The sequence below is a fragment of the Neopsephotus bourkii genome, unplaced genomic scaffold, assembly GCF_033783945.1.
Source record: "Neopsephotus bourkii isolate Nb327-2 ecotype Australia unplaced genomic scaffold, CSIRO-AGI_Nbou_v1 NB_1037, whole genome shotgun sequence".
NCBI lineage: Eukaryota > Metazoa > Chordata > Aves > Psittaciformes > Psittacidae > Neopsephotus > Neopsephotus bourkii.
Window position 1 is genome coordinate 118,213 of NW_026901526.1, and position 24,728 is coordinate 142,940.

Here is a 24,728-nt window from a genome sequence, read left to right on the forward strand (position 1 = left end):
GTGTATTTTCTGCTTCTTTTTATACATGTTGCTCTAATTTTCTCTCTTGTACGTTCAAGAGTTTTGCAGTGGAGGCTTGGTGGCCAAATGGACATGGGAAGCAAACTGGATACAACATGACAACAACTTTCATCATGGAGGCAGGATACCAGATTGAGAAATTTTCAAAGGTGAGCCCTTCAGCTTGATTACAGCTGGCACTGCACTGCTAGTGTTAGGACATCTGCTCTGCATGGCAGGTTTCTAGAGCTCTTGAATATTTTGCTGGGTTGTAATATGTGTGTGAAAACAGGAAGGTTTTTAATGTCACAACGTCTGTTTATGTGGTTTATGGTAGCTTTAGCTTATATAGCTGCCTTTCCTTACCTTTAGGCTGGAAGATGGCTTAGTTAGTTGGAAACTTCAGAAAGGAAATCTATGAAAAAAACCCCACTTTTGAACTTTATGTATTGTGCTGATGGTTTTGTATTGTACACTGAAAAACCTTTTTAGATGTCTATAGAATATGTAAAGGCTTATTACTCAGGGTTTTTTTTGTTAATTCAATTAAAAAAAATAACCCTCTGGGATAAACACATTACTAAAAAGCTAACATACTTTAATTTGTTAGAATGTGATAGATGTGCTTCAGGTTTAAGAAGAGGTAGCATCTTAAATATGACCATGAAAGTAATGTTGAGGGATATTTGCAAGAGGGTTCTTGCAACACACTGGCTGTATAATTATCTGATTCTTTTTGCTAAGAATCTAAAAGAGGTAATTCTCAGTTGTCCAATGAAAGAAAACCCCACCATACAAATTAGACTAGGCTACTTACGCCATCAGCATGTGTAAACAACCAAGTTTCCACATTTATTAGGTAGTTCATTACTAAATCATTACATTTATTAGTTGTGTATATTGCTACTGTTCACAAGCATCTAAACTACTATTTATTATAACATTTGTTCTTGTGAAAAATCTTATGAAAAGCAGTAGCTTCTGGAGGTTCTGGTCTTTATACGGCTATCCCTTATTTTGATTATGAAGTCATAATAATAATTCTTTGTTTTTATTAGCAATTTCATTTTGAAAAAATTATAAAACCCAAATAAACATTACATATTATGCTTGGAAAAACTGGTTGTAGGAAACATGGCTATAAAGCCTGTAAAAAGGAAAATTCTGTTATTACTGTGTGAAAATTGCATAATGATAGGTAAACTCATTGATTCCACTTGGGTATTTGTATTGTGATATTTCATAGAGCCATGTGGTATACAATCGTAGGGACTTCATGGTCTGCAAAATTTAGTCACAAGCTTCATTAGGGACTGTAGTGATAAGACAAGGGGTAATGGGTTCAAACTTAAACAGGGGAAGTTTAGATTGGATATAAGGAAGAAATTCTTTCCTGTTAGGGTGGTGAGGCACTGGAAAAGGTTGCCCAGGGAGGTTGTGAATGCTCCATCCCTGGCAGTGTTCAAGGCCAGGTTGGACGAGGCCTTGGGTGATATGGTTTAGAGCGAGGTGTCCCTGCCCATGGCAGGGGGGTTGAAACTTGATGATCTTAAGGTCCTTTTCAACCCTAACTGTTCTATGATTCTATGATTGTATGATTTTGTATTTCTCCTTAAGGAGAAAGAGGATTAAAAAAAAAAACAAATGTACCACATAGTGGGCATTATAAATTAATCATCGTATGAAGTTTCTATAGATTCATAGTGTAAAGTCTAGTCTTCCTTTATATGTTCTGTGAAGCTCTGTCTTGGTTTCTGACATACGTACACACCCCTACCACCACTGTCCCCTGCCCTGAGCTGTATGAGTGGAAAAAGGCAGTTTTTTCATGTTCTGGTGCAATTTCCTCTTACATCAGCAGGGAAGAATATCAGCATTCACATGGCTTAATAAGAACTTTGAGTAGCTCAGGAAGTAAAATAATGGATAAATGTTTTTGAAGCTATTGTTCTGTTGTCAGTTCTGTTGTTCACCTAGTACTGTTTTCAGGTGTAATACATTCCCCACCCTTCCTTTTAAAAAGAAAAAAAGTAGGGATGAGATATTCCACAGGTTGGTTGTCTCCATGTCAGTATCTGCCTAACTTTGGATAGGCAAAAACTAAAGGGCAAGAACTATGTATGTGAAAATACAGTTTGGGTTTATGTCAGATTTAGCTACCCTTAGCTTGAGCTACTCTCTGGTTACTGACATATTAAGAGTAGTCTCCAAAACATTAATTAATCCTTTGGGAAAATTTCTGGGTAGTCCCCCAGTATGTACTTGTGAGAGCTCTATAGAGCTCTAGCCAGCTGTGCTGGGAACCCCTTTGGCTGAGGGAAGTACCTACTCACTGAGAGTAGCAGAGAAATGAACCAGAATAAAGCCATCACCCAGGACAGGGTTGGTTTTGATTTTATTTTGCTTTCCTATTTGAATACTTTGGTTTAGAGTTTGTTTCTCAGGGTAATGTGAAACAAAAAGCCAGAAATCATCTCAGACTGAAATTTTCTTGAGGGAGGGCCTATCCAGCCCTGTTTGCTATTGATAAGTTGCTTTTCTCCTTGCCATGCCTACATCAAAGAATTTATTACCTTTTTCATTGCTTTATGAGGCATTTGTTTGCTTTTCAACTATCTTTCCCCATCTTTCTGTGTTTATTTCTTCAATGCTGTAATCAGAGGGTATTTTTATTTCATGAGGCTATTTTAATACTTGGAAGGCCTTAACCTCTAGCTGTCTTTCCTCTTTCCCTCTATACCTTCTTTTCCCCCCAAGCCTTTTAGCATGAGTTTGAGAAGTCTTTCGTTTTGGCTTTGTAGTTTTCATACTACTTTCATGCTGCTTGCTGATTTGTTAGGTCACCGGGGTGTTCTGTGATCTTATTTCAGCTCTAGGCATCTTCATCCCTATTACTTTTCCTGCTGCTAAATCCAGGAATGTCAGATGTGATCCACAGGTCATTTAGCTAGGTAAATTTAGCCTTTGTGTGTAATTTAAAAAGAGGTATCTGTTTCTTAATAGTACACAGAACTGGCTGATTGGTCTGTGATGAGTAGAGAGGCTCTTCTGTGTGCTCCAAGATTTGGAGAAACGTTCGATCCTCAGGCAGCAAGGTCTATCTGACAGATTTCAAGTTGTCCGAGGTCTCAGTAGCCAGAAAGGCATGTAACCAAGCATGCTAGATGCTAGTTGTCTCCCCTTGCCCTTGTTTCACCTCACAGGGTAGAAGGAAGCTGCTGTAGGAACACGAAGAGGTGCTCTGTTACGGAATGGGCCCCTGCAGAGTAAAGGAGTGGGAACGCAAAAGCACTAAACGCTGAGGGCCTGGGAATGTGAAATGGGGCTGAGGAGCTTTTCCTGCTCACCCAGGACCAGGGTGGTTCTGGGTAGGTGTTTCAGTCTCAGATTGCCTTGGATTTGGCCAGGTACATGAGCTCCACTGTAGCTTGAATAAAACAACATCACATTACTTCTACTAGTAACATTACAAATTACAAATTTTAATACAAATATTACTCTATTACAAATGCACTTTGAGACAGTCCAAACCTATGTGATGACATCCATTGACAGGACCTCCCAAATATTTTGGGAGCCCCAACTATATAGAATCATAGAATAATTAGGGTTGGAAAGGACCTTAAGATCATCAAGTTCCAACCCCCCCGCCATGGGCAGGGACACTTCACACTAAGCCATATCACCCAAGACTTCGTCCAACCTGATCTTGAGCACTGCCAGGGATGGAGCATTTACAACCTCCCTGGGCAACCTATTCCAGTGCCTCACCACCCTAACAGGAAAGAATTTCATCCTTATATCCAATCTAAACTTCCCCTGTTTAAGTTTTAACCCGTTACCCCTTGTCCTATCACTACAGTCCCTAATGAACAGTCCCTCCCCAGCATCCCTATAGGCCCCCTCCAGATACTGGAAGGCTGCTATGAGGTCTCCATGCAGCCTTCTCTTCTCCAGGCTGAAGAGCCCCAACTTTCTCAGCCTGTCTTCATACGGGAGGTGCTCCAGTCCCCTGATCATCCTCGTGGCCCTCCTCTGGACTTGTTCCAACAGATCCATGTACTTTTTATGTTGAGGACACCAGAACTGTACACAATACTCCAAGTGAGGTCTCATGAGAGCAGAGCAGAGGAGCAGGATCACCTCCTTTGACCTGCTGGTCGCGCTCCTTTTGATGCAGCCCAGGATACGGTTGGTTTTTTGGGCTGTGAATGCACACTGCCGGCTCATGTTCATTTTCTCATTGACCAGCACCCCCAAGTCCTTCTCCGCAGGGCTGCTCTGAATCTCTTCTCTGCGCAGCCTGTAGCTGTGTCTGGGATTGCTCTGACCCAGGTGTAGGACCTTGCACTTGTCATGGTTAAACTTCATGAGGTTGGCATCAGCCCACCTCACAAGCGTGTCAAGGTCCCTCTGGATGGCATTCCTTCCCTCCAACGTATCAACCGAACCACACAGCTTGGTGTCATCGGCAAACTTGCTGAGGGCACACTCAATCCCACTGTCCATGTCAGCGATGAAGATATTAAACAAGACCGGTCCCAACACCGACCCTGAGGGACACCACTCGTTACTGGTCTCCAGCTGGTCATTGAGCCATTGACCACAACTATTTGCATGCGGCCATCCAGCCAGTTCTTTATCCACCGAGTGCTCCATCCATCAAATTGATGTCTCTCCAATTTAGAGACAAGGATGTCGTGTGGGACAGTGTTGAACGCTTTACACAAGTCCAGGTAGATGACATCAACTGCTCTACCCTTGTCCATAAGTTCTGTAGCCCCATTATAGAAGCCACCAAATTGGTCAGGCAGGATTTCCCCTTACTGAAGCCATCCTGGCTGTCACCAAGCACCTTGTTTTTCATGTGCCTTAGCATGCCTTCCAGGAGAATCTGCTCCAAGATTTTGCCAGGCACAGAGGTGAGACTGACTGGTCTGTAATTCCCCGGGTCATCCATTTTCCCCTTCTTGAAAATGGGGGTTATATTTCCCTTTTTCCAGCTGTCGGGAACTTCACCTGACTGCCATGATTTCTCAAATATGATGGCCAGTGGCTTAGCAACTTCATTCGCCAGCTCCTTCAGGACCCGTGGATGGATTTCATCAGGTCCCATGGACTTGCGGATGTTCAGATTTTTAAGATGGTCTCGAACCAGTTCCTCTCTTACAGTGGGCCCAAGGCCTTCATTCTCACAGTGCCTGCATCTGCCTTCCAAGACTTGGGTGGTGCGGTCAGAGACTCTGCCAGTGAAGACCGAGGCAAAGAAGTCATCCAGAACCTCAGCCTTCTCCAAATCCTGGGTAGCTAGTTCACCCGAGAGCTTCCTGAGGGGGCCTACGTTCTCCCTAGTGTGTTTTTTATTTGCTATGTACCTGTAGAATCCCTTCCTGTTATCCTTAATATCCCTAGCCAAGTTTAATTCTAACTGGGCCTTAGCTTTCCTAACCTGGTCCCTAGCTTCCTGGACAACATCCCTGTACTCTTCCCAGGCCACCTGTCCTTGCTTCCACTTTTTATAAGCCTCTTTTTTCATTTGAATTTTCCTCAGCAGCTCCTTATCCATCCAAGGAGGTCTCCTGGCCCTCCTGCTGCACTTCCTTCTAGTTGGGATGCAACACTCCTGAGCTTGTAGCAGGTGATCCTTGAATATCAACCAAGAGTCTTGAACCCCCTTGCCCTCTAGGGCTATGTCATATATATAGCACATTCCATTTTGTTCCACGAAAAAGAGCTATGCTGGAGACTTTGTTGTTTTTCTGTAGCTGGGAATTTCTTTATTAGTATGGATAATGAGGCCCACTTGCGATTAATCCACTGTTACCCTGGGGCAACATTGTAAAACACTGCAGGACTTGGGGCAAGTCCCATCTATTTGTTCATTCAGTTTCAATTTTTGGTCATTGCCATGATGCAGAGGAGTTTAGTCAGTGATGTGCAGCCTCCACTCATACATCTGGTTTGTCATGTGCATTGTCTCTGTCCAGGTGTTAATAATAGTTAATAATTGTCCAGCTGACTAAGAAGCACCAAAGAGGAAGCAGAAAACCCAGTAATTTTCTTGTCTTCTCTGCCACTAGAAATAATTTTCTGTATGATTTTTCATAAACCAGGAGTTTAAAAAACACAATCCCACAGTGGGATTAATTTCTCATTTGAACTTCAGCTTTGTCTAGTGTGTGAAGTAAAGAATTACATTTTATCTAAAGGACAGGTATATCACTTGCACTTAACTAGGTTAATTTTAGCCTCGTTTACTGACAGATGTCTCAACTGTAGCTCATGGCAGAACAGGCTGTACTGTACAAGCTGACCTTTTGAAAAGGTATAGCAAATACAGTCATCTGAGGAAGGATTGGTTGCTATCTTAAGGGTAGTCTAGAAACAAAGAGATTCCTGCTCTCCTGACCCAAATTTGTTGCTTGGTGTAAGGTGGCTGAAATGTGCTATTAGTGTTCCTTCATTTTATTTATTTTCCTAATTATCTCCCTTTGACGATGAGCAACAGGTACCAGAAAGAAAAGGTTTTTTCCTCTCTGGCATAGTAAGTTGAACTGGTACAAGAATGCAGGAGAAAATGAAGTCTAGATTCTCCCTGAAAGAAGTTTTCTGTAACACTTTGCAGCTGTGCAGGAGCCTAACATGGCAGCGGTTCCGCATCTGCCCAGTGGCAGGGGGAGAAGACACTACTACAGATACAGGGTCAGTGCAAAGTATTACTGCACTCAACTAACTTCTTTCTCATGCCTGTAGAACTGACTGTGTTTATGTCACTGCAATCAGAATACCCCTGTTGCATTGTTGCTTTGACTGACACTCCTCAAAAATGTCCAGAATGATTTCTTGAGAACTTTTCTTCCACCTGCAGCAGGAAGGAGGAATGTTTTCTTATTTCAGTGTCTGCTGTACACAATGCTGATATGAGGCTGAAAGAGAAGCTGTAAAAGTTTGCCTTCTGTTTGAGATGTGCTTTTATCTGGAATGACCTTTAATACCTTACACAGGGTTAGTTGGTATTTAGCTGAAACCTACTGCTGATCAAGCTGTGCAAACACAGCTGTGATGGCAGAAGGGCCCTTCACTTCCAAACCAGCATTTGTGTTTGCACACAGATCTTTCTCTCTATACTTGCTATGCCCATTCAAAAGGTACCATTTCAGGGTAGCAAAAGAAGATTGTGATTTTACTGGATGAACCTGAAGCTAGGCATTTGTGGACAAGACTTAGAGTTGAGCTGCTACAGTCTCCTTCTTTGAGGAGACAATTGTAGATCAAATTATGTGTCTGATCTAATGCAACCACTGTATTTCTCTCACTGGTCCTCAGCTAGACTCTTGACTGAGTTCTGGAGCAAGCAAGCACATACCTGTCTCTTACATATATACGTGGATGCACATGCACAGTCATTTGTACATACTTTCTCTCTCAATATGATAGTAACTTTAAGAAGTGAAGAGGTTTATCAGAAGCATGCTTTTTAGCCCTCTTACAGTGTTTTTTCATTAAGGTGGAATTTAGAGATGTGACCATATCTTTTGACTCCTTGACAAGCTATTCTAAGCTATTAGTGTTTAGTTGAGTCCCTTTTGTAATGGTTTTCTTTATTTTGTTTTCATGTATTTTTGTCCACTTTAAGTTTCATGTCTTTACAGGCCTATTTTCGAACAGTAGAACTTGTTCAGGAGCCTATTCATGGCTCACCAGGTCTGAGTTTCTACTTCAGAATCAATGACCGACCCATTTTCATTAAGGGCTCGAACTGGATTCCAGCAGATTCTTTCCAGGACAGAGTGACCTATGACACGTAAGTCACATTTTATGTTCTCTAAGGAGAAAGCATCGTGTTTTCTTCCTTCTGGTTCTCCTTCTGCCCTCTATCAAAGTGTGGCATTAGCAGGTGGAACTCCTTTCAAGGTAGAACACTAACTGTTGTGAATTAGAGGCCTAAGAATTGGGGCTTAGTTAACATTAATAGATTTGAGTGATGTTCAAGGCATATAAGTGCAATAACTGATGGGAAGGTGGTTGTTTGCCGTCCATAGGTTACTGGCCTTTCAGGTATTTTTAGGGATGATCCTCAGGCTGTCTGATCCCCTTGCCTACAACATGTTCATTGGTACTCGGAGAAGTGCATTTCAGCCATGTCCTAATTCATCTCATGCAGGGAGACATAACTGCATAACTCACTTTTTTTTCCCGCTTTGGTCCAGGCTTCTTGGATTTCAATGACACAGCACCCTGTAGTTACAGGTGGGATGGGTGCCATGCTGTACTTTGACTAGGTTTTGCTGCAGGTAGTTGAGGAACCAGGACAACAGGGCATGCTCCAGTGTGCATTCACATGCAATTCAGAGGCTACCAGCATGATTAAAAAAAAATAAATAATGGAGCCTGAATCCCTTAAAATGAGATTTAGTGTCTCAGTACTTCTCCTCCCCCTCTCACTTCCCCCTTTTCTCTATGCATTGCACTGTAGAACTGAGGAAGACAATATAGATTTCTGAATGTGTTTAAAAGAGAATTTGAATTCAAGTGATTGATATTTAAAGCAAAGAATATCTAAGGAGAAAAGAACCACCTGATTAATAGAATATAGTATTTCCAAATCTGGTCCTGCCAGTGCTTCTGTAAAAGCACTTGCATGCGTCACTCCATCTATTTTGTAAGTGTTAACAGGACCAAGTAACTTTTTCTGCACAAAGAATTACTTTTTGAAAGCTCTGTTCAGATATGCAGGCTTAGAAGGGATCAGAATAGTCTGGTTTCTATCAAAGATGTGTTAGGTAGTCTGCTAATGATGAATGTTCGGGGTTGGGTTTTCTTGTTGCTTTGGGAGGGGGGATTGTTGTGTTTGTGTGTGTGTATGATCTTAGAAACTCTTAAATGATACTGTTTCACAAAACTTGTAGAAATCTTGGGTTTTTTGTGTTTGACAGATTACGACTACTCTTGAAGTCTGCAGCAGATGCTAACATGAATGCACTTCGAGTATGGGGAGGAGGTGTATATGAACAAGATGAATTTTACAATATTTGTGATGAAATAGGAATAATGGTAAAAACAACAAGCACAGAACACTTATTTAAAAACTGACAAGAACTTGTAAAATACAACTCCACTCTAAATGAACAAAATAAGAGAACTAATACAAAAGTCCTAGACATATTTCTAAAAGTCATGGTAGATACCAACCTGAGAAGTCAGATTCAACCTGACTTTTTAAAGATTTCTTTTGAATTTGAGTGTTTCCTGATTTACTGAGGCTGTCTGTTGAAACTGGAAGTGATATTCTGAAGACTTTATATTAGAAACCCAGATTGTATTTCTTCTTGTAGCTATAAAGCTACAAATCTGTTGCTCACTCATCCCTAGTTCCCAGAATCTCCCTTTCATCTCCACTTCTTTTTCTCTACACTGTCTTCACCCCCTCTGTCTCTTTACATTTCCCCAACGGGACCATGTCTTTCTGTCTTCTAGCTTTTTTTCAGCCCAAAACTCTCATCTTTATGTACTGTACCTCTCTCCCAGTTCTACAGTTCCTACTGTCTTGGGAAAGAAGAAGAGAAGAAATGAATGGCTGAGGGACTGGTAGTAGTGATGCCATTCAGTGCAGGAAGTTGTTTACACTGTAATGATGAACATAATAGAAAAACTTTTGTGGGCTGTAGGCATCAACAGGGACTTGCAACACTCAAGTAGCTGTGAAACACATAGTGCATGGGAGGGGGGTTATTCATGAGATAAATGACATTTTTCTCACAGCAACCAGAGTGTGGGACCCTGTAGCTGTGTTTAGGGCTTACTCGTGAGAATAGCCCTGCTGAAGAACCTGAGTGTTTGAGGATATGCCCCAGATTGAGAGCAAAGGGCTTGCAATCTGACCTCAATGAAGATTTAAAGTCTGCTGTATTTGAGTTTTGTGCTTTCAGCCACCTTGGAGTTATTAAAATACCAGAGAAAGTAGTCATGCTTTTCTCTGCTGTGGGAATGGATTTTATTTCTTTTAGAAGTATTTTCTCCTTTATAGCAATAGCTGAAAAGTTTTGAGGTTTCTTGGTTCTAACTGTCAGCACAAAAAATATTTCACTTGGTCTGAAGCCAAGCATGGAAGGCCTTATCCAAAGGGCCATTTTGGACAAGCTGTAATTGAGTATAAATGTGGCTCTAAGGGGAACACCTGCTGCAAACACTGATAACCATAGATGAGTTCCTTCGATTATGTGAGCTTGGAGGCACATATTAATAAGTTTTGATAAAATAGTCACTGGATGAGTGAAGGCCAACTTGAATCTCATATTAAAATCCAAAGAAGTGTGTTTGGTTTTACTCTGCAGCATAAAAAGCAGGGAGGCAGAACCGATACCTTGCTGTCTTCTGTTGTGTGTGCCTGAAAAAAATAAAATGTTACATCTATTTTAGTCATCTGAATGACTGCCCTGATTTTCAGGGCTTCTGAGCACTTAGTGCTTTCATTTTTGACACTAGGCACCTAAGCAGGCCACTTAGATCTGTGCCTATACAGTGTTCAATACAAGATTTAGATCTTATTTAGCAGCCAAAATAGTAGGTAGATGCAGAAAGTCAGACCCATATTCTGGAGGGGGTGATGCTGGAGGCTTTTGGTTTAGTTTCTTCTGATGTTCTTGCAAAGGCTTAAAAGTGCATGGAGTCAAACTGTGCTTAAGGAAAAAGAGTGATAGATCACTGAGGGGAAACAGAGAAAGTTTCTTTCAGTAGAGAGTTTTGACTCAACATAGTCACTGAAACATTCTAAGTGGTTCTTCAGCAGCAGCTTTGCCTCTTCTGTACAGTGCTAGGAAGCTAGGAGTGGAACAATTACTAATGGATCTATTATCTCCTACTTTCCTGTTCTGTATCCTCAGCTTTCCTGGGGAACATGCACTGAAAAGAGTCAAGGACAGTCTGACTGTCTCTATTGTTTACATAGTACAGTGTTTAGAAAAAATTAGTCTCCTTTGCTTTAATGTGCTCCTTCAAGAGATCTTTCCATTACTATTTCATTACCATAGATCAGCAGAAGTCTCAAAGTTACAGCAGTTTAAAAAATAGAACAGGTTAACAAGAAATCTTACCCATTTCATTGGGCTTCTTCCTTTTTCCTTTTTTATAATTCTTTTCCTTCAAGGTACAAATGGAGTTCCGTGTTGAATTGAAGGGCTGGCTGTTCTCTAGCGGTATCTACTTCATCTTTCCTTGAAGAGAAAAATCACTGTGTTGTTAGAGGATGTAGTTTGTTTCTGTCCCTCTTACTGGGTAATATTTGCTCTTTTTAAGATCAGTTTGTGCATTTGGCATGGAAGTGTTTTTTTAAGAAATACACTTGAACGTCTGGTAAGTGTGCTCGATACCATGTCAGAAGAATTACTGTTTATTTTTAATAAGTAGTGTGGATTTGGTGCTACACCTCCAAAGTACTAAATACAGAACTGTTCTGTTCAGCTCAAAATTACCCCATGTTCACATCTGAGCAGTGCATGGGTTCTGATTATTCCATTAACACCTGCTGAACTCCATCTACTGAGCAATGTTCCACTCACCAGTGAAAGTTGCCAGGACCTGATTCCTAAGGGTAAATACTTTGTAACTCTGATACTGAGGAAAGCTATAGTGGAGTATGCACGTTCTGAAGGCCATGGAGGATGTGATTGTTTTGGTGGTACTTTCCAAGAATAATAAATAGAACATTTCAGTTTAATTCTTTTTTAAGATAAATAATTTCTGTTGAACAAAGGATTGTGCATGCAATTAACCTTATATTTTTAAAGTACGTAAAATGATGTGCTTTTTTTTTTTTTTTCCCGTAGATTTGGCAGGATTTTATGTTTGCATGTGCACTATATCCAACTGACCAGAATTATTTAGAATCTGTAGGAGCAGAAGTTACTCATCAGGTATTGTGTCCATGTGTTGAAGCTCTATTTCCAATTATCTATTTGTGATTGACTCTATAAGTTAGCTTTCAAAAAAAAAAAAGCTTATTAGAAAGTGTTTATTAATGTACCTTTATGTAGCAGACACTGTAACCTTGCTAAATCCTTTTTAACTTACTTGCAGGAATAGTCGGTCAAGCACAGGTACAGGCTTTCCTCATGTCCGAACTGTCCTCTTTCAAGGCTGTTTAAGAGCATTTAAGGTTTGCAACATACTTTAGCACAGAATTTACCCTTCCATGTATTTCAGTAGGTGCAGATGGAGGTACATATGTGCATGTGGTGGATATATGTCAGTATATTAGAAGTTTGCCCTTTTGTAAGTGTGTATTACAAAAGTTTGAGCCTGGTGGAGAGCTGAGGGAACAGTGAACAGTGAGTGATAACAGAGTGAACAGTGCAGATAAACCAGGAACTGTAGCCTAAGCATATATAATATGCATATGGACTTGTAATTCAAGTAGTAATAAAGTGATGTTTTATTATTTTTAAGATAAGTAATTTTGCTGGACTTCTGACATTGTAAGTTGTATTTCAGGTAAGGCGTTTAAAATCCCATCCATCAATTATTCTGTGGAGTGGTAACAATGAAAATGAAGCAGCAATTGCAAACAACTGGTTCTCCATACCTTATGCTGACAGAGAAGTCTATATCAAAGATTACGTTATGCTTTATGTGAAGAACATCCGAGAAATAGTTCTTGCTGTAAGTGATGTCAAGAAAATGTAGGGGGATATGGCTTGATAGAAGGTCATAATGTTTGCAGATTGAGCAACTTGGGATTTCTTTTTTAATTCTTTTGGGAAATGAAAGTATTAGTTACATCTTTAACACTTTGTGATAGGCAAATGGATTCTGCTTCTTTTTTTCCTTCCTATTTTATTACCTCCACAAATGCCTTCACTTTCAGTGGACAAAAATCAACTTGCCCATAAATTAATTAATCTAGATGATCAGATTATCCTGATGTTTTCCTTTATGTGTCTATGTAGAGTAGAATTGATTTAGAAGTCCCAAATTGTATATAATTTTCTGTTAACCTAAAAATGCTACTGGCCTTTTCCTACTCAGTTATCCTGTATATAGTATGATCTTACTGACTTCAGGGTGTGATAATTTTAGTCTAATCTGTACTTTTCAGGATGAGATACATTTCATGTTATAAGGTTTATGACCTGAAGTTTCTCCTTGGCAAAGACAGGTGCTCAGTACATAGGTGACAGCAATATTATTGCTTGTTATTGGAAGCTGCTGGTATTGTCAAAATAGTTGTACTCTGAAAATATAGAATACCTTTTTACTGGAAAACCTGAGATATAAGGAAACAGTAAAATGAGGCCAGATTTGAAAGAACTTGCTGAAAAGGATCACACTCTTAAGGGCATTTATGCATTCTAAATAGTGTCTTATATTCCTGTATTTCTGTGAAATGCAGATTTCTGTATTTCAGTTAGTTTTTTTGAGACTGAGTTGTTAGTAAAGGTATGCTGTGGCGTTTCAGTTATTAGCTACATGAGTTGGATGGCCAGTGCATGTGCAGCAGTGTTCTGGCTTGGTACTGTGTTTTAGTTACAGATCACTTGCGTAGCAGAGTGTTCTGGCTTGATACTGTGTTTTAGCTACAGATCACTTGTGCAGCGTCACTGTCCAAGACAGACCCTCTTTTATTTTAAACCCATAGTATAACTATTTTGAGTGCCAGAAGGAACCATACAGTAAAATAATTTCAGGTCCTGGTAATACAAGCCAGCTGAGGAAACCTGTAACTACTACTAGCAGTACTGGACTGTAAAACTCAAAAAGAACTTCCAAGTTTGAGCTGAAGACTTCAAGGAACCCAGGATATCCTGTAGTAAATTGTTTCAGTTAATGAATTTTACTCATGTAAAAAAAAAAAAAAAATAAAGAGGGGGGAGCTGCACTATTCCTTAAAGGAAAGCACGTGTCTAAGTGCTTTGCTGTATTGGAGCCAATTGTAACTTGTGGTTGGTAACTAACTTGGGCTTCTATCTTACTACAAGTACGGTGGTAAATTAATTATACCTGCAAAAGGATTCCTTCAGTACTTTGTAGGGTACTGCTAAAGATTTAGTATACTAAATCTACCGAGGCTATAAATAAAGGCAGCTCTGAACAGTTTGAAATGTTGCCCTTTTTATAGTCTCATCTGTCTTAACATGCAGAGCCAGCCAAAGTGACAATAACATGTAATACTACCATGCAAGCATTAGTAGCAGAATACCTTGGCTTTGTTAGGACTAAATTTAGGTGACTACTTAATAAGAAGGAACAATCATGGCCTTTGTTCCTGCAAAAACACTGAAAAAGTAATGATTTTCCATTAAAAATATAGTCACAGTACTCAAATATTAATGTTCTTTGAGTTTATTTTTCACAAGGCATACTTTAAATAGCTTTCATTAAGAATTTAGGAGAATGTAAAGATAGAAAATCTCTTGATGTGTGGAGAGAGAATCCCTTCGAACAGCAGAGCAAGCAGTATCATGCCCAGCTGTCCTCCAAAAACATAAGAAGCTAATTAAGTAAGTACAGATGATGAATGTCAGGACACAAATGGGAATGTTTCCTAGGTGTTGACTCAAATTTGGAAAACACATGTTCTTCTTGCTGCCCTGCCTTTTCAAAATGTGGTCTGCATGTTCTGACGGTAAAAGCCAATCACTTTGTGATGGGGTTGTCATTTTTGTTTTTAAATCCCAGGAAGATGAGAGTCGTCCTTTTGTTGCATCCAGTCCCACCAATGGCATAGAGTCAGTTAAAGAAGGTTGGGTCTCTCAGAATCCTTATGATACACATTATGGTGACACTCACTTTTATGACTACAGCATTGACTGCTGGAACTGGGCAGCATATCCTAAAACTCGTTTTGCTTCAGAATATGGATTTCAATCATGGCCTTCCTTCAGTACAATCAAAAAGGTAAGGCTGGCCTTCCACACCTTACTGTCCCCTCTGCTCTCATTTAGTGAGGGCAGTGAGCCTCTTCCCAACAAACTACAGCATCTGAACTGTAGTTAGGGTAATACACAAAGCAGAAAGAACAGAAAGAAATATGAAAAATGCTTAATCATGCTGAATTTTAAAATTTATTTATTTTTTTAACTTTTCCCAGTTTCTTTTACTTAAATAACTTGGAACTTTTATGTATTGCATATAAGAGAATTTGGTTTTGTCTCCTGTTACATTTAGATGTTGTATATTCTATCTTTTTTATGCAGTTGGAACAGACACATATGCTGTTTGTCCATTTGTTCCGAGAGAGGTGAATATCATGTTGATACTCACACGTGCAATTGAAAGAAGTTCAAAGTGTACCTTTCAATTTGCAGGGCAAAGTTTGTTATCCAAGGTATCAGTAAATTCTTTGATATTAATAGCAATGAAAAAAAATCAATCCAGCCTAAAAAGGAAAAAAATGTAAATAAAAAGACTTTATAGAGATTGTAATTACAATGCAAGCTGTCAATAACTATGAGCTATACTGCAGTGTTGTCATTAGTTGAAAAAACCTGTTTCATGATTATGTGTTCTCAGAGGTAGGTTTTGAAAATACGCACATCATTAAACTTTATAGCCCTACTAACTTCTGTAACTTTTTTTTTTGCCAAAATGTGTTTGACTAGAGTTCTTTCTTCCATCTTAATTTAGGGTGTTCCTGATTTACAATGAATGCAAGGAAACCTCTGAGGTACCTTGGCCAAACTAAACTTTAGGAAGAATATGCCATTCTCTCTAATGGCATATGTTGAACCAAAATATCACTATATCACTCTTCTGGGTTCAACAGCAATGTCTGCTTTCATTTATTTCTACAAGGAGTATAAGAAAAGGGTGTTATTCAAAATCCTTGCATGACTGCACAAAGCACTATAGAAATATACTACTCTTTTTAAAGGTTTTTGACAGTGTCAATGGGCTGAATTCCTGTCATGAATATCCTTTCCTGAATATCCTATCAGCCATTAAATACACATTTTGCATTTTCATTCTGATCTCCTGCTTTTGTGGGTTTTAAAAGGTTTCCTCTGCTGAGGACTGGTCTTATACAAGCAATTTTTCTCTCCATCGACAACACCATGAAAATGGCAATGATCAGATGCTTCAACAGATTGGGTATCATTTCAAGCTTCCCCAGAGCACAGATCCCATAAAGAGGTTCAAAGATACAATTTACCTCACTCAGGTAACACTGATGTCTTTAGTATAATACTTGTCAATACTTGTTCTAATAGATACTATCAGCTTAATCTGGGCCTATTATTTTAGGTAATGTTCAGTCATGCAGAAAGTTTCTGCACTGAAGCGTTGAAGAATCCAGTTTAATTTGGAACTAGCTTGTGTCTAGTTTGTTGGAATGCTTCTTGGGAAATTTCCCAGAAACTGGCCCAATTGGGAGATAGCCTGGCTGTGTGTGCTACCTTGGTCCCTGTCCCCTTGTCATGGCCCACTCATGAAACTGGCTTGGGGATGCAGGGATGTGCTGCCTTTCTTGGTATGCAATTATTCCTAGCTCTACACTTTTACTTCACATTCCAGGGTGGGTATGTTTTCCTCTTCATGTGGCCCCTATAGGCTTACTTGCCACAAGGAATACATGAGCTTTTGAAACAAGGCTATTTCTAGAGAATGCATTTCTCTATAAATGAGATTATTAGTAGCTTTTATTTGTTACAGACTCATTGATATTTTAGAGATTCTATTTTGTTAGGGAGTTTTTTCAAATCAGTAGGTTATATTTTGCTCTTCATCTGTAGTAGTTTACTTCATGCTTGTTTCTTCACGATTTCTATGTGACTTTTAAATGATGTTAAGTGACTTTTAAATGATGTTAGGCAAGTTTAAAGTGCTGTTACTTTTTGTCATGTTCCAAGAATTTAAGAAATCCTCTTGATCAGAATAACTGCACATTCACTAAGTTTTTAATGTTTGAGAGCTGCTGTCAGCAAGTTTTGTATAAAGCTGAAACAGCTGGAAAACTTTAGGCGCTGATGACGAGAAAAAGGCTAGATGATGCTGTGAAATTGAAAAAGGGAGTAAAACTTGCTCAGTGAGATTCTGACTCAGAAAACTGTGAGAATTTCTGCAGGGTTAAGTCTGTGAGGGCCTTATTAGCAGGTTAAAAAAATTAAGAATACCAAAGTAAGGACAGCAAAAAGGATAAGAAGATTAAAGTTGGCTCTAGTGGTTAAGTAGAAATGTTATCTTTACCTTTTGAGCTCTCTTAGAGACCTTTTCCTCTATTTTGAGACTTTCTTTTAATACTTCCCCAGCCTAGTAATATGCTTTGTGAAGAAAATAACAAGCAGTTTGGCTTCTATTGAGAACTTGGCCAATTAAAAATTCTGAAAAAAGTTTTTTAAAGAAAAGGTGGGGAAAGAGAGAAGTGGGAGTGCAAGTGAAAAAAGGTTGCTCTTTAGCACAATTTTGACTATATACTGGGAATGTATGTTATGTGTTCTGAACATAGGGATTTGGACATCATGGTAACATATACTGGAGGTAATGCAGCATTGCATCATTTTACAACTCGGGTGTTTTACTTACATTAGTTAAAAAAAAAATTAAATTTATTTATCTTTCCCTTGTCTTCCATTTGCTTTTCAAAGTGACCAGTGACCTTTACTGGATGGAAGGCAGGACGTAGCCCCTCCAGAGTTTATCTAAAAATACTGCTTGTAAAGCTGTGAGGAGCTGCTAGGGAAAGATCTTCTTCAAACAGATTCCCACAGCACTGCAGGTGTATACTGTTGAACGTTCAAGTTACATGCTGTTGCCGTGAAGTTTGTGTTATATGTTAATATGTACACACATGCTTTGAAAATAAAGTAAATTACAAAATGCAATACTCAAAAAAAAAAAGTAATTTTTTATGTGTTTGTTGATCAAGGTGATGCAGGCTCAGTGTGTAAAGACAGAGACTGAATTCTATCGTTTTAGTCAAAGTGAAATAATCAAGGGAGAAGGACACACAATGGGAGCTCTGTACTGGCAACTCAATGACATTTGGCAGGCACCTTCATGGGCTTCTTTGGGTAAGTATTGTGACAGTCTGGTAAAAATCATAAGCTATCAGGCTTGTTTTATTTCCCTCATCTGGAAGTATCAGCATATGAAGTATGGCTCCGCTGTCTCTCTCAGGCAACTTTGAACACGTTTCTGTCAATCCTTTACAAATGCTTGCCAGAAGGGTATTTTTCACAATCATCCTAATAGTCTGTGAAAATGGAAGAGGGTAAAGAACAAAGCAGTTCTTTTTCCATGGAAGTTTTACTGTTTAAGTTCAGATTCAGCAGCCATGAGCTCTTACCATTGTTTTAGCAAGGTTTAGTTTAGAAAAGAGAAAATCATATGTAACCCCTAATTTCTTAAAAACTCATTTTGTTTAAACAGTATTCTCATTTTTCCCAAGGATGTAATATCATCGAAGTCAGACAGAGCTGCCTATTAGGAATCAGTAATGGTTAACACTGAAGGCACAACCCCCTTGTGAGGTAAACTTTCAACTACCCTTGCTTTTCTTGTGTAGAGCTGGATCTTCCTGAAACTGTATGATATATCATACAGGTTTTTTCCAGAGAAATACTGCTTTTTTCATGTTGTTTTTTTGTTGTTTTTTTTTTTTTTTTTTAATTAGAAAGGTCAATTCTTTTAAATTTGAGACTTCTAAGAAATTCTGTTTCCAAAAGAGCCTGTCGTAGAAATTTGCCATTATATTTACTGGCTTAGGTGTATGGATGCATGTATGTACCCACCACCCTGGGTGGAGAATGGACAGAGAGGGAGCTAGTAGGGTATGAGGGTAAGAATGAGCACCCAGGTGTAATGATATTTTCCATAATTCCAACAAATTTGGTTGATTTTGTTCCCCCCTGCCCCCCATTGTAAAATGATCAAAACCTCTCCTTCAGTAGGTAGTAGTGCACTGTCAAAACTGACACTGTCTGAGCAGGATGGGATTTAGTATGTAAAGGCTGGGTATTTAGATTTCTTCTGTAGTCTGTTGGTTGTCTCCAGAGTGTGATTTATTATGTCCTTAGCTGTTTAATAGGTGGGATGAATTATCTTCTCCATGCTGAATTTGATCTTCATAGAACCTTTAATGACACCTTTCACCCAGTATAGCTTCTGAAAAGCTCTTTATAGGAGAATATGACTAGCTGAGATGTGGTGTGTAACTTTGTGTCAGGTGAGGTGAATCACCCAATGACTAAATTATTCTTTGAATATGCTATTTATGCACATTATATCATCTTATATATGTTGGTTTTTTCCTTTTAGAACACAAAATAGAGTAATCAAGCATATAAAGAGATAAATCACTTAGTAAGAAATAGGGGAGGAATGTGTGGTATGAGGGAAGTGGCTGTGTTTCATGTTCTGAATATTTTATCTAGAAGTCATTTTGAAATAGAGAAGCTGTTTATGGCAGCTGTATAGATCTTGGGTAGATTCTCTTTCAATTTTAGTTATTTCTCACATATTCTGTTTTTGAAAGTCTTTAAGAATTTAATGTGTGAAGTAATATAGGTGAACTAGAAAAAGCTAAGATCGAGTGTGAAGTTCTTGATCTGTCCTTAGAACAAAATGCCATTTGGCCTTTCTTTAAATAAAAAATAAGCCCACTCTATCCTCCCCCTCTTTCTCCAAGAGGTTTGTCCCTTTCCCTTTTTCTTTTTTTTTTTTTTTTTTCAATCCCCCTCTCCCCTTACTCATCCACACAAAGTAACTGCAACCAATAAAGAAAAACAAACCAGCAGAAGAAACAGGCTATTTTATTTAAATGTTAGCGCAGTGGTCCAGCTATAATGCTCATCTTCCTGGACTTTCTAGACTTGTATCAGGAAATGGAATATCCCAATCTTCATTGTTATGATTCTAGCAATGGCTGATGCTCTTAGGCATTAAGTGCCTCAAGAGAAAAGAACGCTTGGAAGAGCGTCTCTTTGTAAAGACAGGTGTATATTGATAGATGAAGTGATCGTGGAGACCATACATGTCTTTTTAAGTATAGGGCTGACATCATTGTAGAAAATATATCAAATATTTGAATTATTCATATGTTGTTGAAGTTAGTTTACAGAAAAGAAGCTCAGCAGGGATACAGCTGTCCCTTTGTTTTGTTGTATTCCCTTAGTGGAATGAGGAAAGGTTTAATATTCATTTAATTAGGCAGTGTGGTAGAAGGGTTTTTGAAATGCTAATGGATGAAATTATGCAAAACTTCAGAGAAATTAGTTTTATTTGCACTTCAAAAACACATTTCTGCATCTTGTTAGATGGCACAGTAGTATCACAAATGGGTGCTTCTTATTTAAATCTCTTATTTTACAGAGAGCCATGGAGGGACTTACATAATTTCCCATAAAAAGCAGAAGTGTTTCCTCATTAAGTGGGGAGGGAATAAGGTGGCAAATGTTTCTCCTTTTTAACTTGGGATTGAATGAAAACATGGCACAGCACTCTTGTAGTACTTTTACCTTTAGTTCAGAACTAAACAGCTTTTACCACAACTGGGTTTTGACTGTTAATGCCTAGTTGTGGAGCTGGTTGTGTCATGTTGAACGCTTTTGCATCTATGCAGTGTGCTCTGGTGAAGAGCGCTGTGATACACATGGCAATTTACCTCACTCTCACACAAGTGTCACCTTGAAGTACCTGACTTTGTTGTTATGAGATTCCCTTGAACAGATAACTGGCTTTTATTGCAGGCTCAATATTTAGAGCCCCTGGTGAGCTGAAACTACAGTCTATTCCAGAGAATAATAGATCTGAATTCATGAGACTGAGGTGAGGAAAGAACTAGCAGCATGTTTCTCAGGTTGCATTTAACGGTGTGAAGTGATTCATTTAAAATCTGTTCTAGGGAGAACAGTTTGTTCTTACTCCTGCTATCAGTGTAGAAAGCTTCAGGAAGACTCAGAAAGCAGGGTACTGAGGTCTCATTATGAATCTTATTTTAGTTTCCTGGTTTGAAGTTTGGATACTGCAGAGAGTGCAGACCCCATGTTGTTATCAGAAAAAAAATTGAGGAACTCTGATTTCTTAAAGAATTTGTTTAGATGTTGGGGGGAGGAGGAGAAAACTACCCTAGTGCTGTTTTAAATAACTTTTGACTGTTGCCTTTGGGTGTGCATGTCTGCAACAGGAAAGTTTAAGCCCAGAGATTTATCAGGATAGCTACTTGATCAGCAGATTTCTTACATCCATTTTTTGGGACTCGAGGAGTATTTTGTATACAATTTGCCTATTTTCAATCAAGAAATGTGGCTCTGTTCTTAAGGAAGTCAAGACGAGGTGAGCTGAAGAATGTGTTTTTTCTTTTACCTGTGAGCTTCAGTTTTCTGTGCTGTCTGTAGTTGTTTTGACAATTGTATTATCAAGATGCTTTGCAAGGAAAAGTTGTCTTTGGAAGACCCTTCCTGTGTGAAACTGCTACAGCAGTTGAGCTTTAGTTCTTCAAAATGGCTCTAGGTTTTTTGGGAAGGGAAAGAACAGCGTTAAAAAGCTGATCTGAGGTAAGCAGACTAGTGATGTTTTCAAACATCCCCAAACAGTACCTGTAGTAGTTGAGCCCTAGAATGAGTTTTGAAATAGTACAAACTTAAGTCTGTGGTTTGTTTGCTTTTGTTAGTTGTGGGGTTTTTTTGTTTTGTTTGTGTTTCCCTGTGGGATTGTAATGCCAAGTTTAGTCCGAGTTGTTTACTGTGCCAGTTTCTTCAGGATGTCTGTATCTGCTGCCTAGATAGAAAAGCTTCTCTCTTTCCCTCCAGTAACCACTGCTATGTGGCTATGTAATCCAGCTGGAAATCAAGGCACAGCAGAAATTGAGAGTAGGGCCTGTTCAAAGACAAATGGGATTTTATATTACAGTAAGTAACAGAAATTGCTCTACAACAATTGCATTATTTGTTTTAATATTTAAGATAGTTGAAACCTAGATTTTCGTCATGTAAATTGGTATAAAATTCAAGTCGGCAGGCACTGAAACCTCAGACCATGCTGAGTAACTTCTCTGAGCTCTGTGGTGGGCTCTTGCTGAGGCCTGCAGTGAGCAGCATCCATTGCACTGACAATTGAAATTCCTTTGAGAGTCTTGTGGCAGTCCTGAGGGCTTCAGAGAGTTCAACCACTCCCAAAGACTGAGGTTAGGCAGAGTGCTCATTGCTTTTATTTTTTAAATCAGATGCTGTCCAACAGTTACTCGGTTTCAGATAATCCACCCCCAATCCTAATCTCTCATTTTGTCAAGTTCCATGACCCTGAGAATAATTTGTTAACACTCCCTGGTTTTGGCAGAATTGTCCTTTGGACAACCACAATTTTCTGACAGGAATTGTCCTTCGAATGCAAGAAAAGATGATCAGGCTCAGTCAGCATGGGTTAATGAAAGGCAGGTCCTGCTTGACTGACCTGATCTCCTTCCATGACAAGGTGACCCACTTAGTGGATGAAAGAAAGGCTGTGGATGTTGTCTACATAGACCTTAGTAAAGCCTTTGATAACATTTCCCACAGCATTGTCAGCAAGAAACTGTTGCTCGTGTCTTGAATGGGTATACTCTTTGCTGGGTAAAAAATTGTCTGGATGGCTGGGCCCAAAGAGTGGTGGTGAATGGAGTTAAATCCCGTTTGTGGCCGGTTGTAAGTAGTGTTATCTAGGGATCAGCACTGAGGCCAGTTTTGTTCAATGTCTTTAATAATGACCTGGATGTGGGGATCGAATGCACCCTCAATAATTTGCGGACACCACCAGGTTGGGTGTGAAAGTTTATCTGGCTTGAGGGTAGGAAGGCTCTGCAGAGGGGTCTGGACAGACTAGATCGATGGGCCAAGGGCAGTTGTATGAGGTTCAACAAAGCGAAGTGCTGGGTCCTGCACTTGGGTTACAACAGCCCTCTGCAAGGCTACAGGCCTGGGGAAGAGTGGCTGGGAAACTGCTCTGTGGAAAAGGACCTGGGGGTGCTGAGTGGTAGCTGAACATGAGACAGCTTGTGCCCAGGCAGCCAAAAGGCCAACGGCATCCTGCCCTGTATCAGAAATAGTGTATCCAGCAAGACCAGGGAAGTGATCACTTTGCTGTACTTGGCACTGGTGAGGCAACAGCTTGAATGCTGTGTTCAGTTCTGGGCCCTCACTACAGGAAAGATATTGAGGTGCTGGAGTGTGTCCAAAGAAGGGCAACAAAACTGGTGAAGCGTCTGAAGCACAAGTCTGATGAGGAACCCCTGAGGGAATTGGGGTTGTTTAGCCTGGAGTAAAGGGGGCACATTATTGCTTTCTACAACTACCTGAAAGGAGGATGTAGTGAGGTGGGGGTCAGTCTCTTCTCCCAGGTAACAAGTTTGTAACAAGTAACAAGGTACGACAAGAGGAAATGGCCTACAGTTGCACTGGGGGAAGTTTAGATTGGATATTAAGAAAAAATTTCTTCACCAAAAGGGCTGTCAAGCACTGGAACAGACTGCCCAGGGAGGTGGTGGAGTCACCGTCCCTGGAGGTATTTAAAAGACATGTGTGACACTTAGGTTCATGGTTTAGTGGTGGACTTGGCAGTGCTGGTTTAATGGTTGGCTTGATGATATTAAAGGTATTTTCCAACAAAAATGATTCTATCATTCTGTATACTGAACAGCACCAATATGCTGTGTTCATCACTTTATTCAATAGTCTGTCTGTTTTGAAGAATCTCAGCAGCTTCTCATGAGGTTTTCTTTCAGACTTCATCTCTTTGGTCTACTTCAGTACTATTAACTTGAATGCTGGTGGTGTTTTGTTGACAACAGTCTGATCTCAAGGCACAGTTGAATCTTGTATGGGTTTTCCAGGTGGATAGGAGCTTTTCTTGTCTGTTCTCTAAGCTATCTGGTTGAGAGCTTGCTGAAAACAGGATGATGTGCACGTGGTAAGATGGCGCTAATGCACTTTGCTCTCCACAAAATTCATTCATGTCTATGTGGAGCGCAAGCAGAGCATGTTCAGGTCTGCCTGTGAAAGCCACAAACTCACCCTTTAAAGACTACGTCAGTCTGGATGAAGTCCTTAATTATGAGATGTTTGAAAGTGCTAAGAGCTTTATACAAGCACCATAACTATGAAGTAATTCATTTCAACAAAAGCATATTACTGGAAATATTTTTCAGCATCCATGGACTTCAAAGCTGTTGTATAAAACGAAGAGACAGAAAAAAGAATGAGACTTTTCTTTCCTTACGAGATGATGCAGCTGACTTGCTACTTCTTTTTTAGTTCCATTTCAATGACTAGATAATGGTTGAGCAAAGACAGAGTTAAAATGCTGACAGTGGATGCTAGAAGGAAAATCAATAGAGAAAGAAACTGAAGTAGTGTCCCTTTCAAAATGGTTGTGTGGCAGTGTTGCGTTTGGCAAAATTGCTATTTTTGGAGAGGATGCAGCATTTGGTGGCTTTTACAGTTTGTTAATGGCAGACTTTCAAAATAGTGAAAGTGATGAGGGACAACTTTCCATCAAAGAGGCAAAGCAAACTGATTAGCATATGTCTACATTGTGTATGCTAACTATGGCAAATTCATTTTGCAGAACTAAGGGTTCTCTTTGGTTTAAGAACTTGATTTTATTTTGTCTTTGTTGCTACTGATGTTCCTCTTAGGAAGAACTGAAAGAAGAGGACTAAGAAAAGGGAAGAGAGTGCTTTGTACAAGACTGAAAGTCAGACTCTCTTGTCTCTACATCAGTGGTGGTTTGTCACAATGACACCAATGCCAGCATGTTTGTTT

The 24,728-nt window shown here is 39.5% G+C and overlaps 1 protein-coding gene across 2 annotated transcripts in view; it reads left to right on the forward strand.

The window, feature by feature from the left end:
- MANBA (mannosidase beta) overlaps positions 1-24,728 on the forward strand; it is a 62,655-nt gene that overhangs the window by 31,531 nt on the left and 6,396 nt on the right. For both annotated transcript variants that reach the window (XM_061360900.1, XM_061360901.1), the window contains 8 exons: positions 60-170; positions 7,653-7,804; positions 8,937-9,054; positions 11,826-11,912; positions 12,490-12,657; positions 14,674-14,892; positions 15,992-16,156; positions 17,861-18,005. In XM_061360900.1, coding sequence (XP_061216884.1) covers positions 60-170; positions 7,653-7,804; positions 8,937-9,054; positions 11,826-11,912; positions 12,490-12,657; positions 14,674-14,892; positions 15,992-16,156; positions 17,861-18,005 — 1,165 coding nt within the window. The remainder of the gene's footprint in view (positions 1-59; positions 171-7,652; positions 7,805-8,936; positions 9,055-11,825; positions 11,913-12,489; positions 12,658-14,673; positions 14,893-15,991; positions 16,157-17,860; positions 18,006-24,728) is intronic.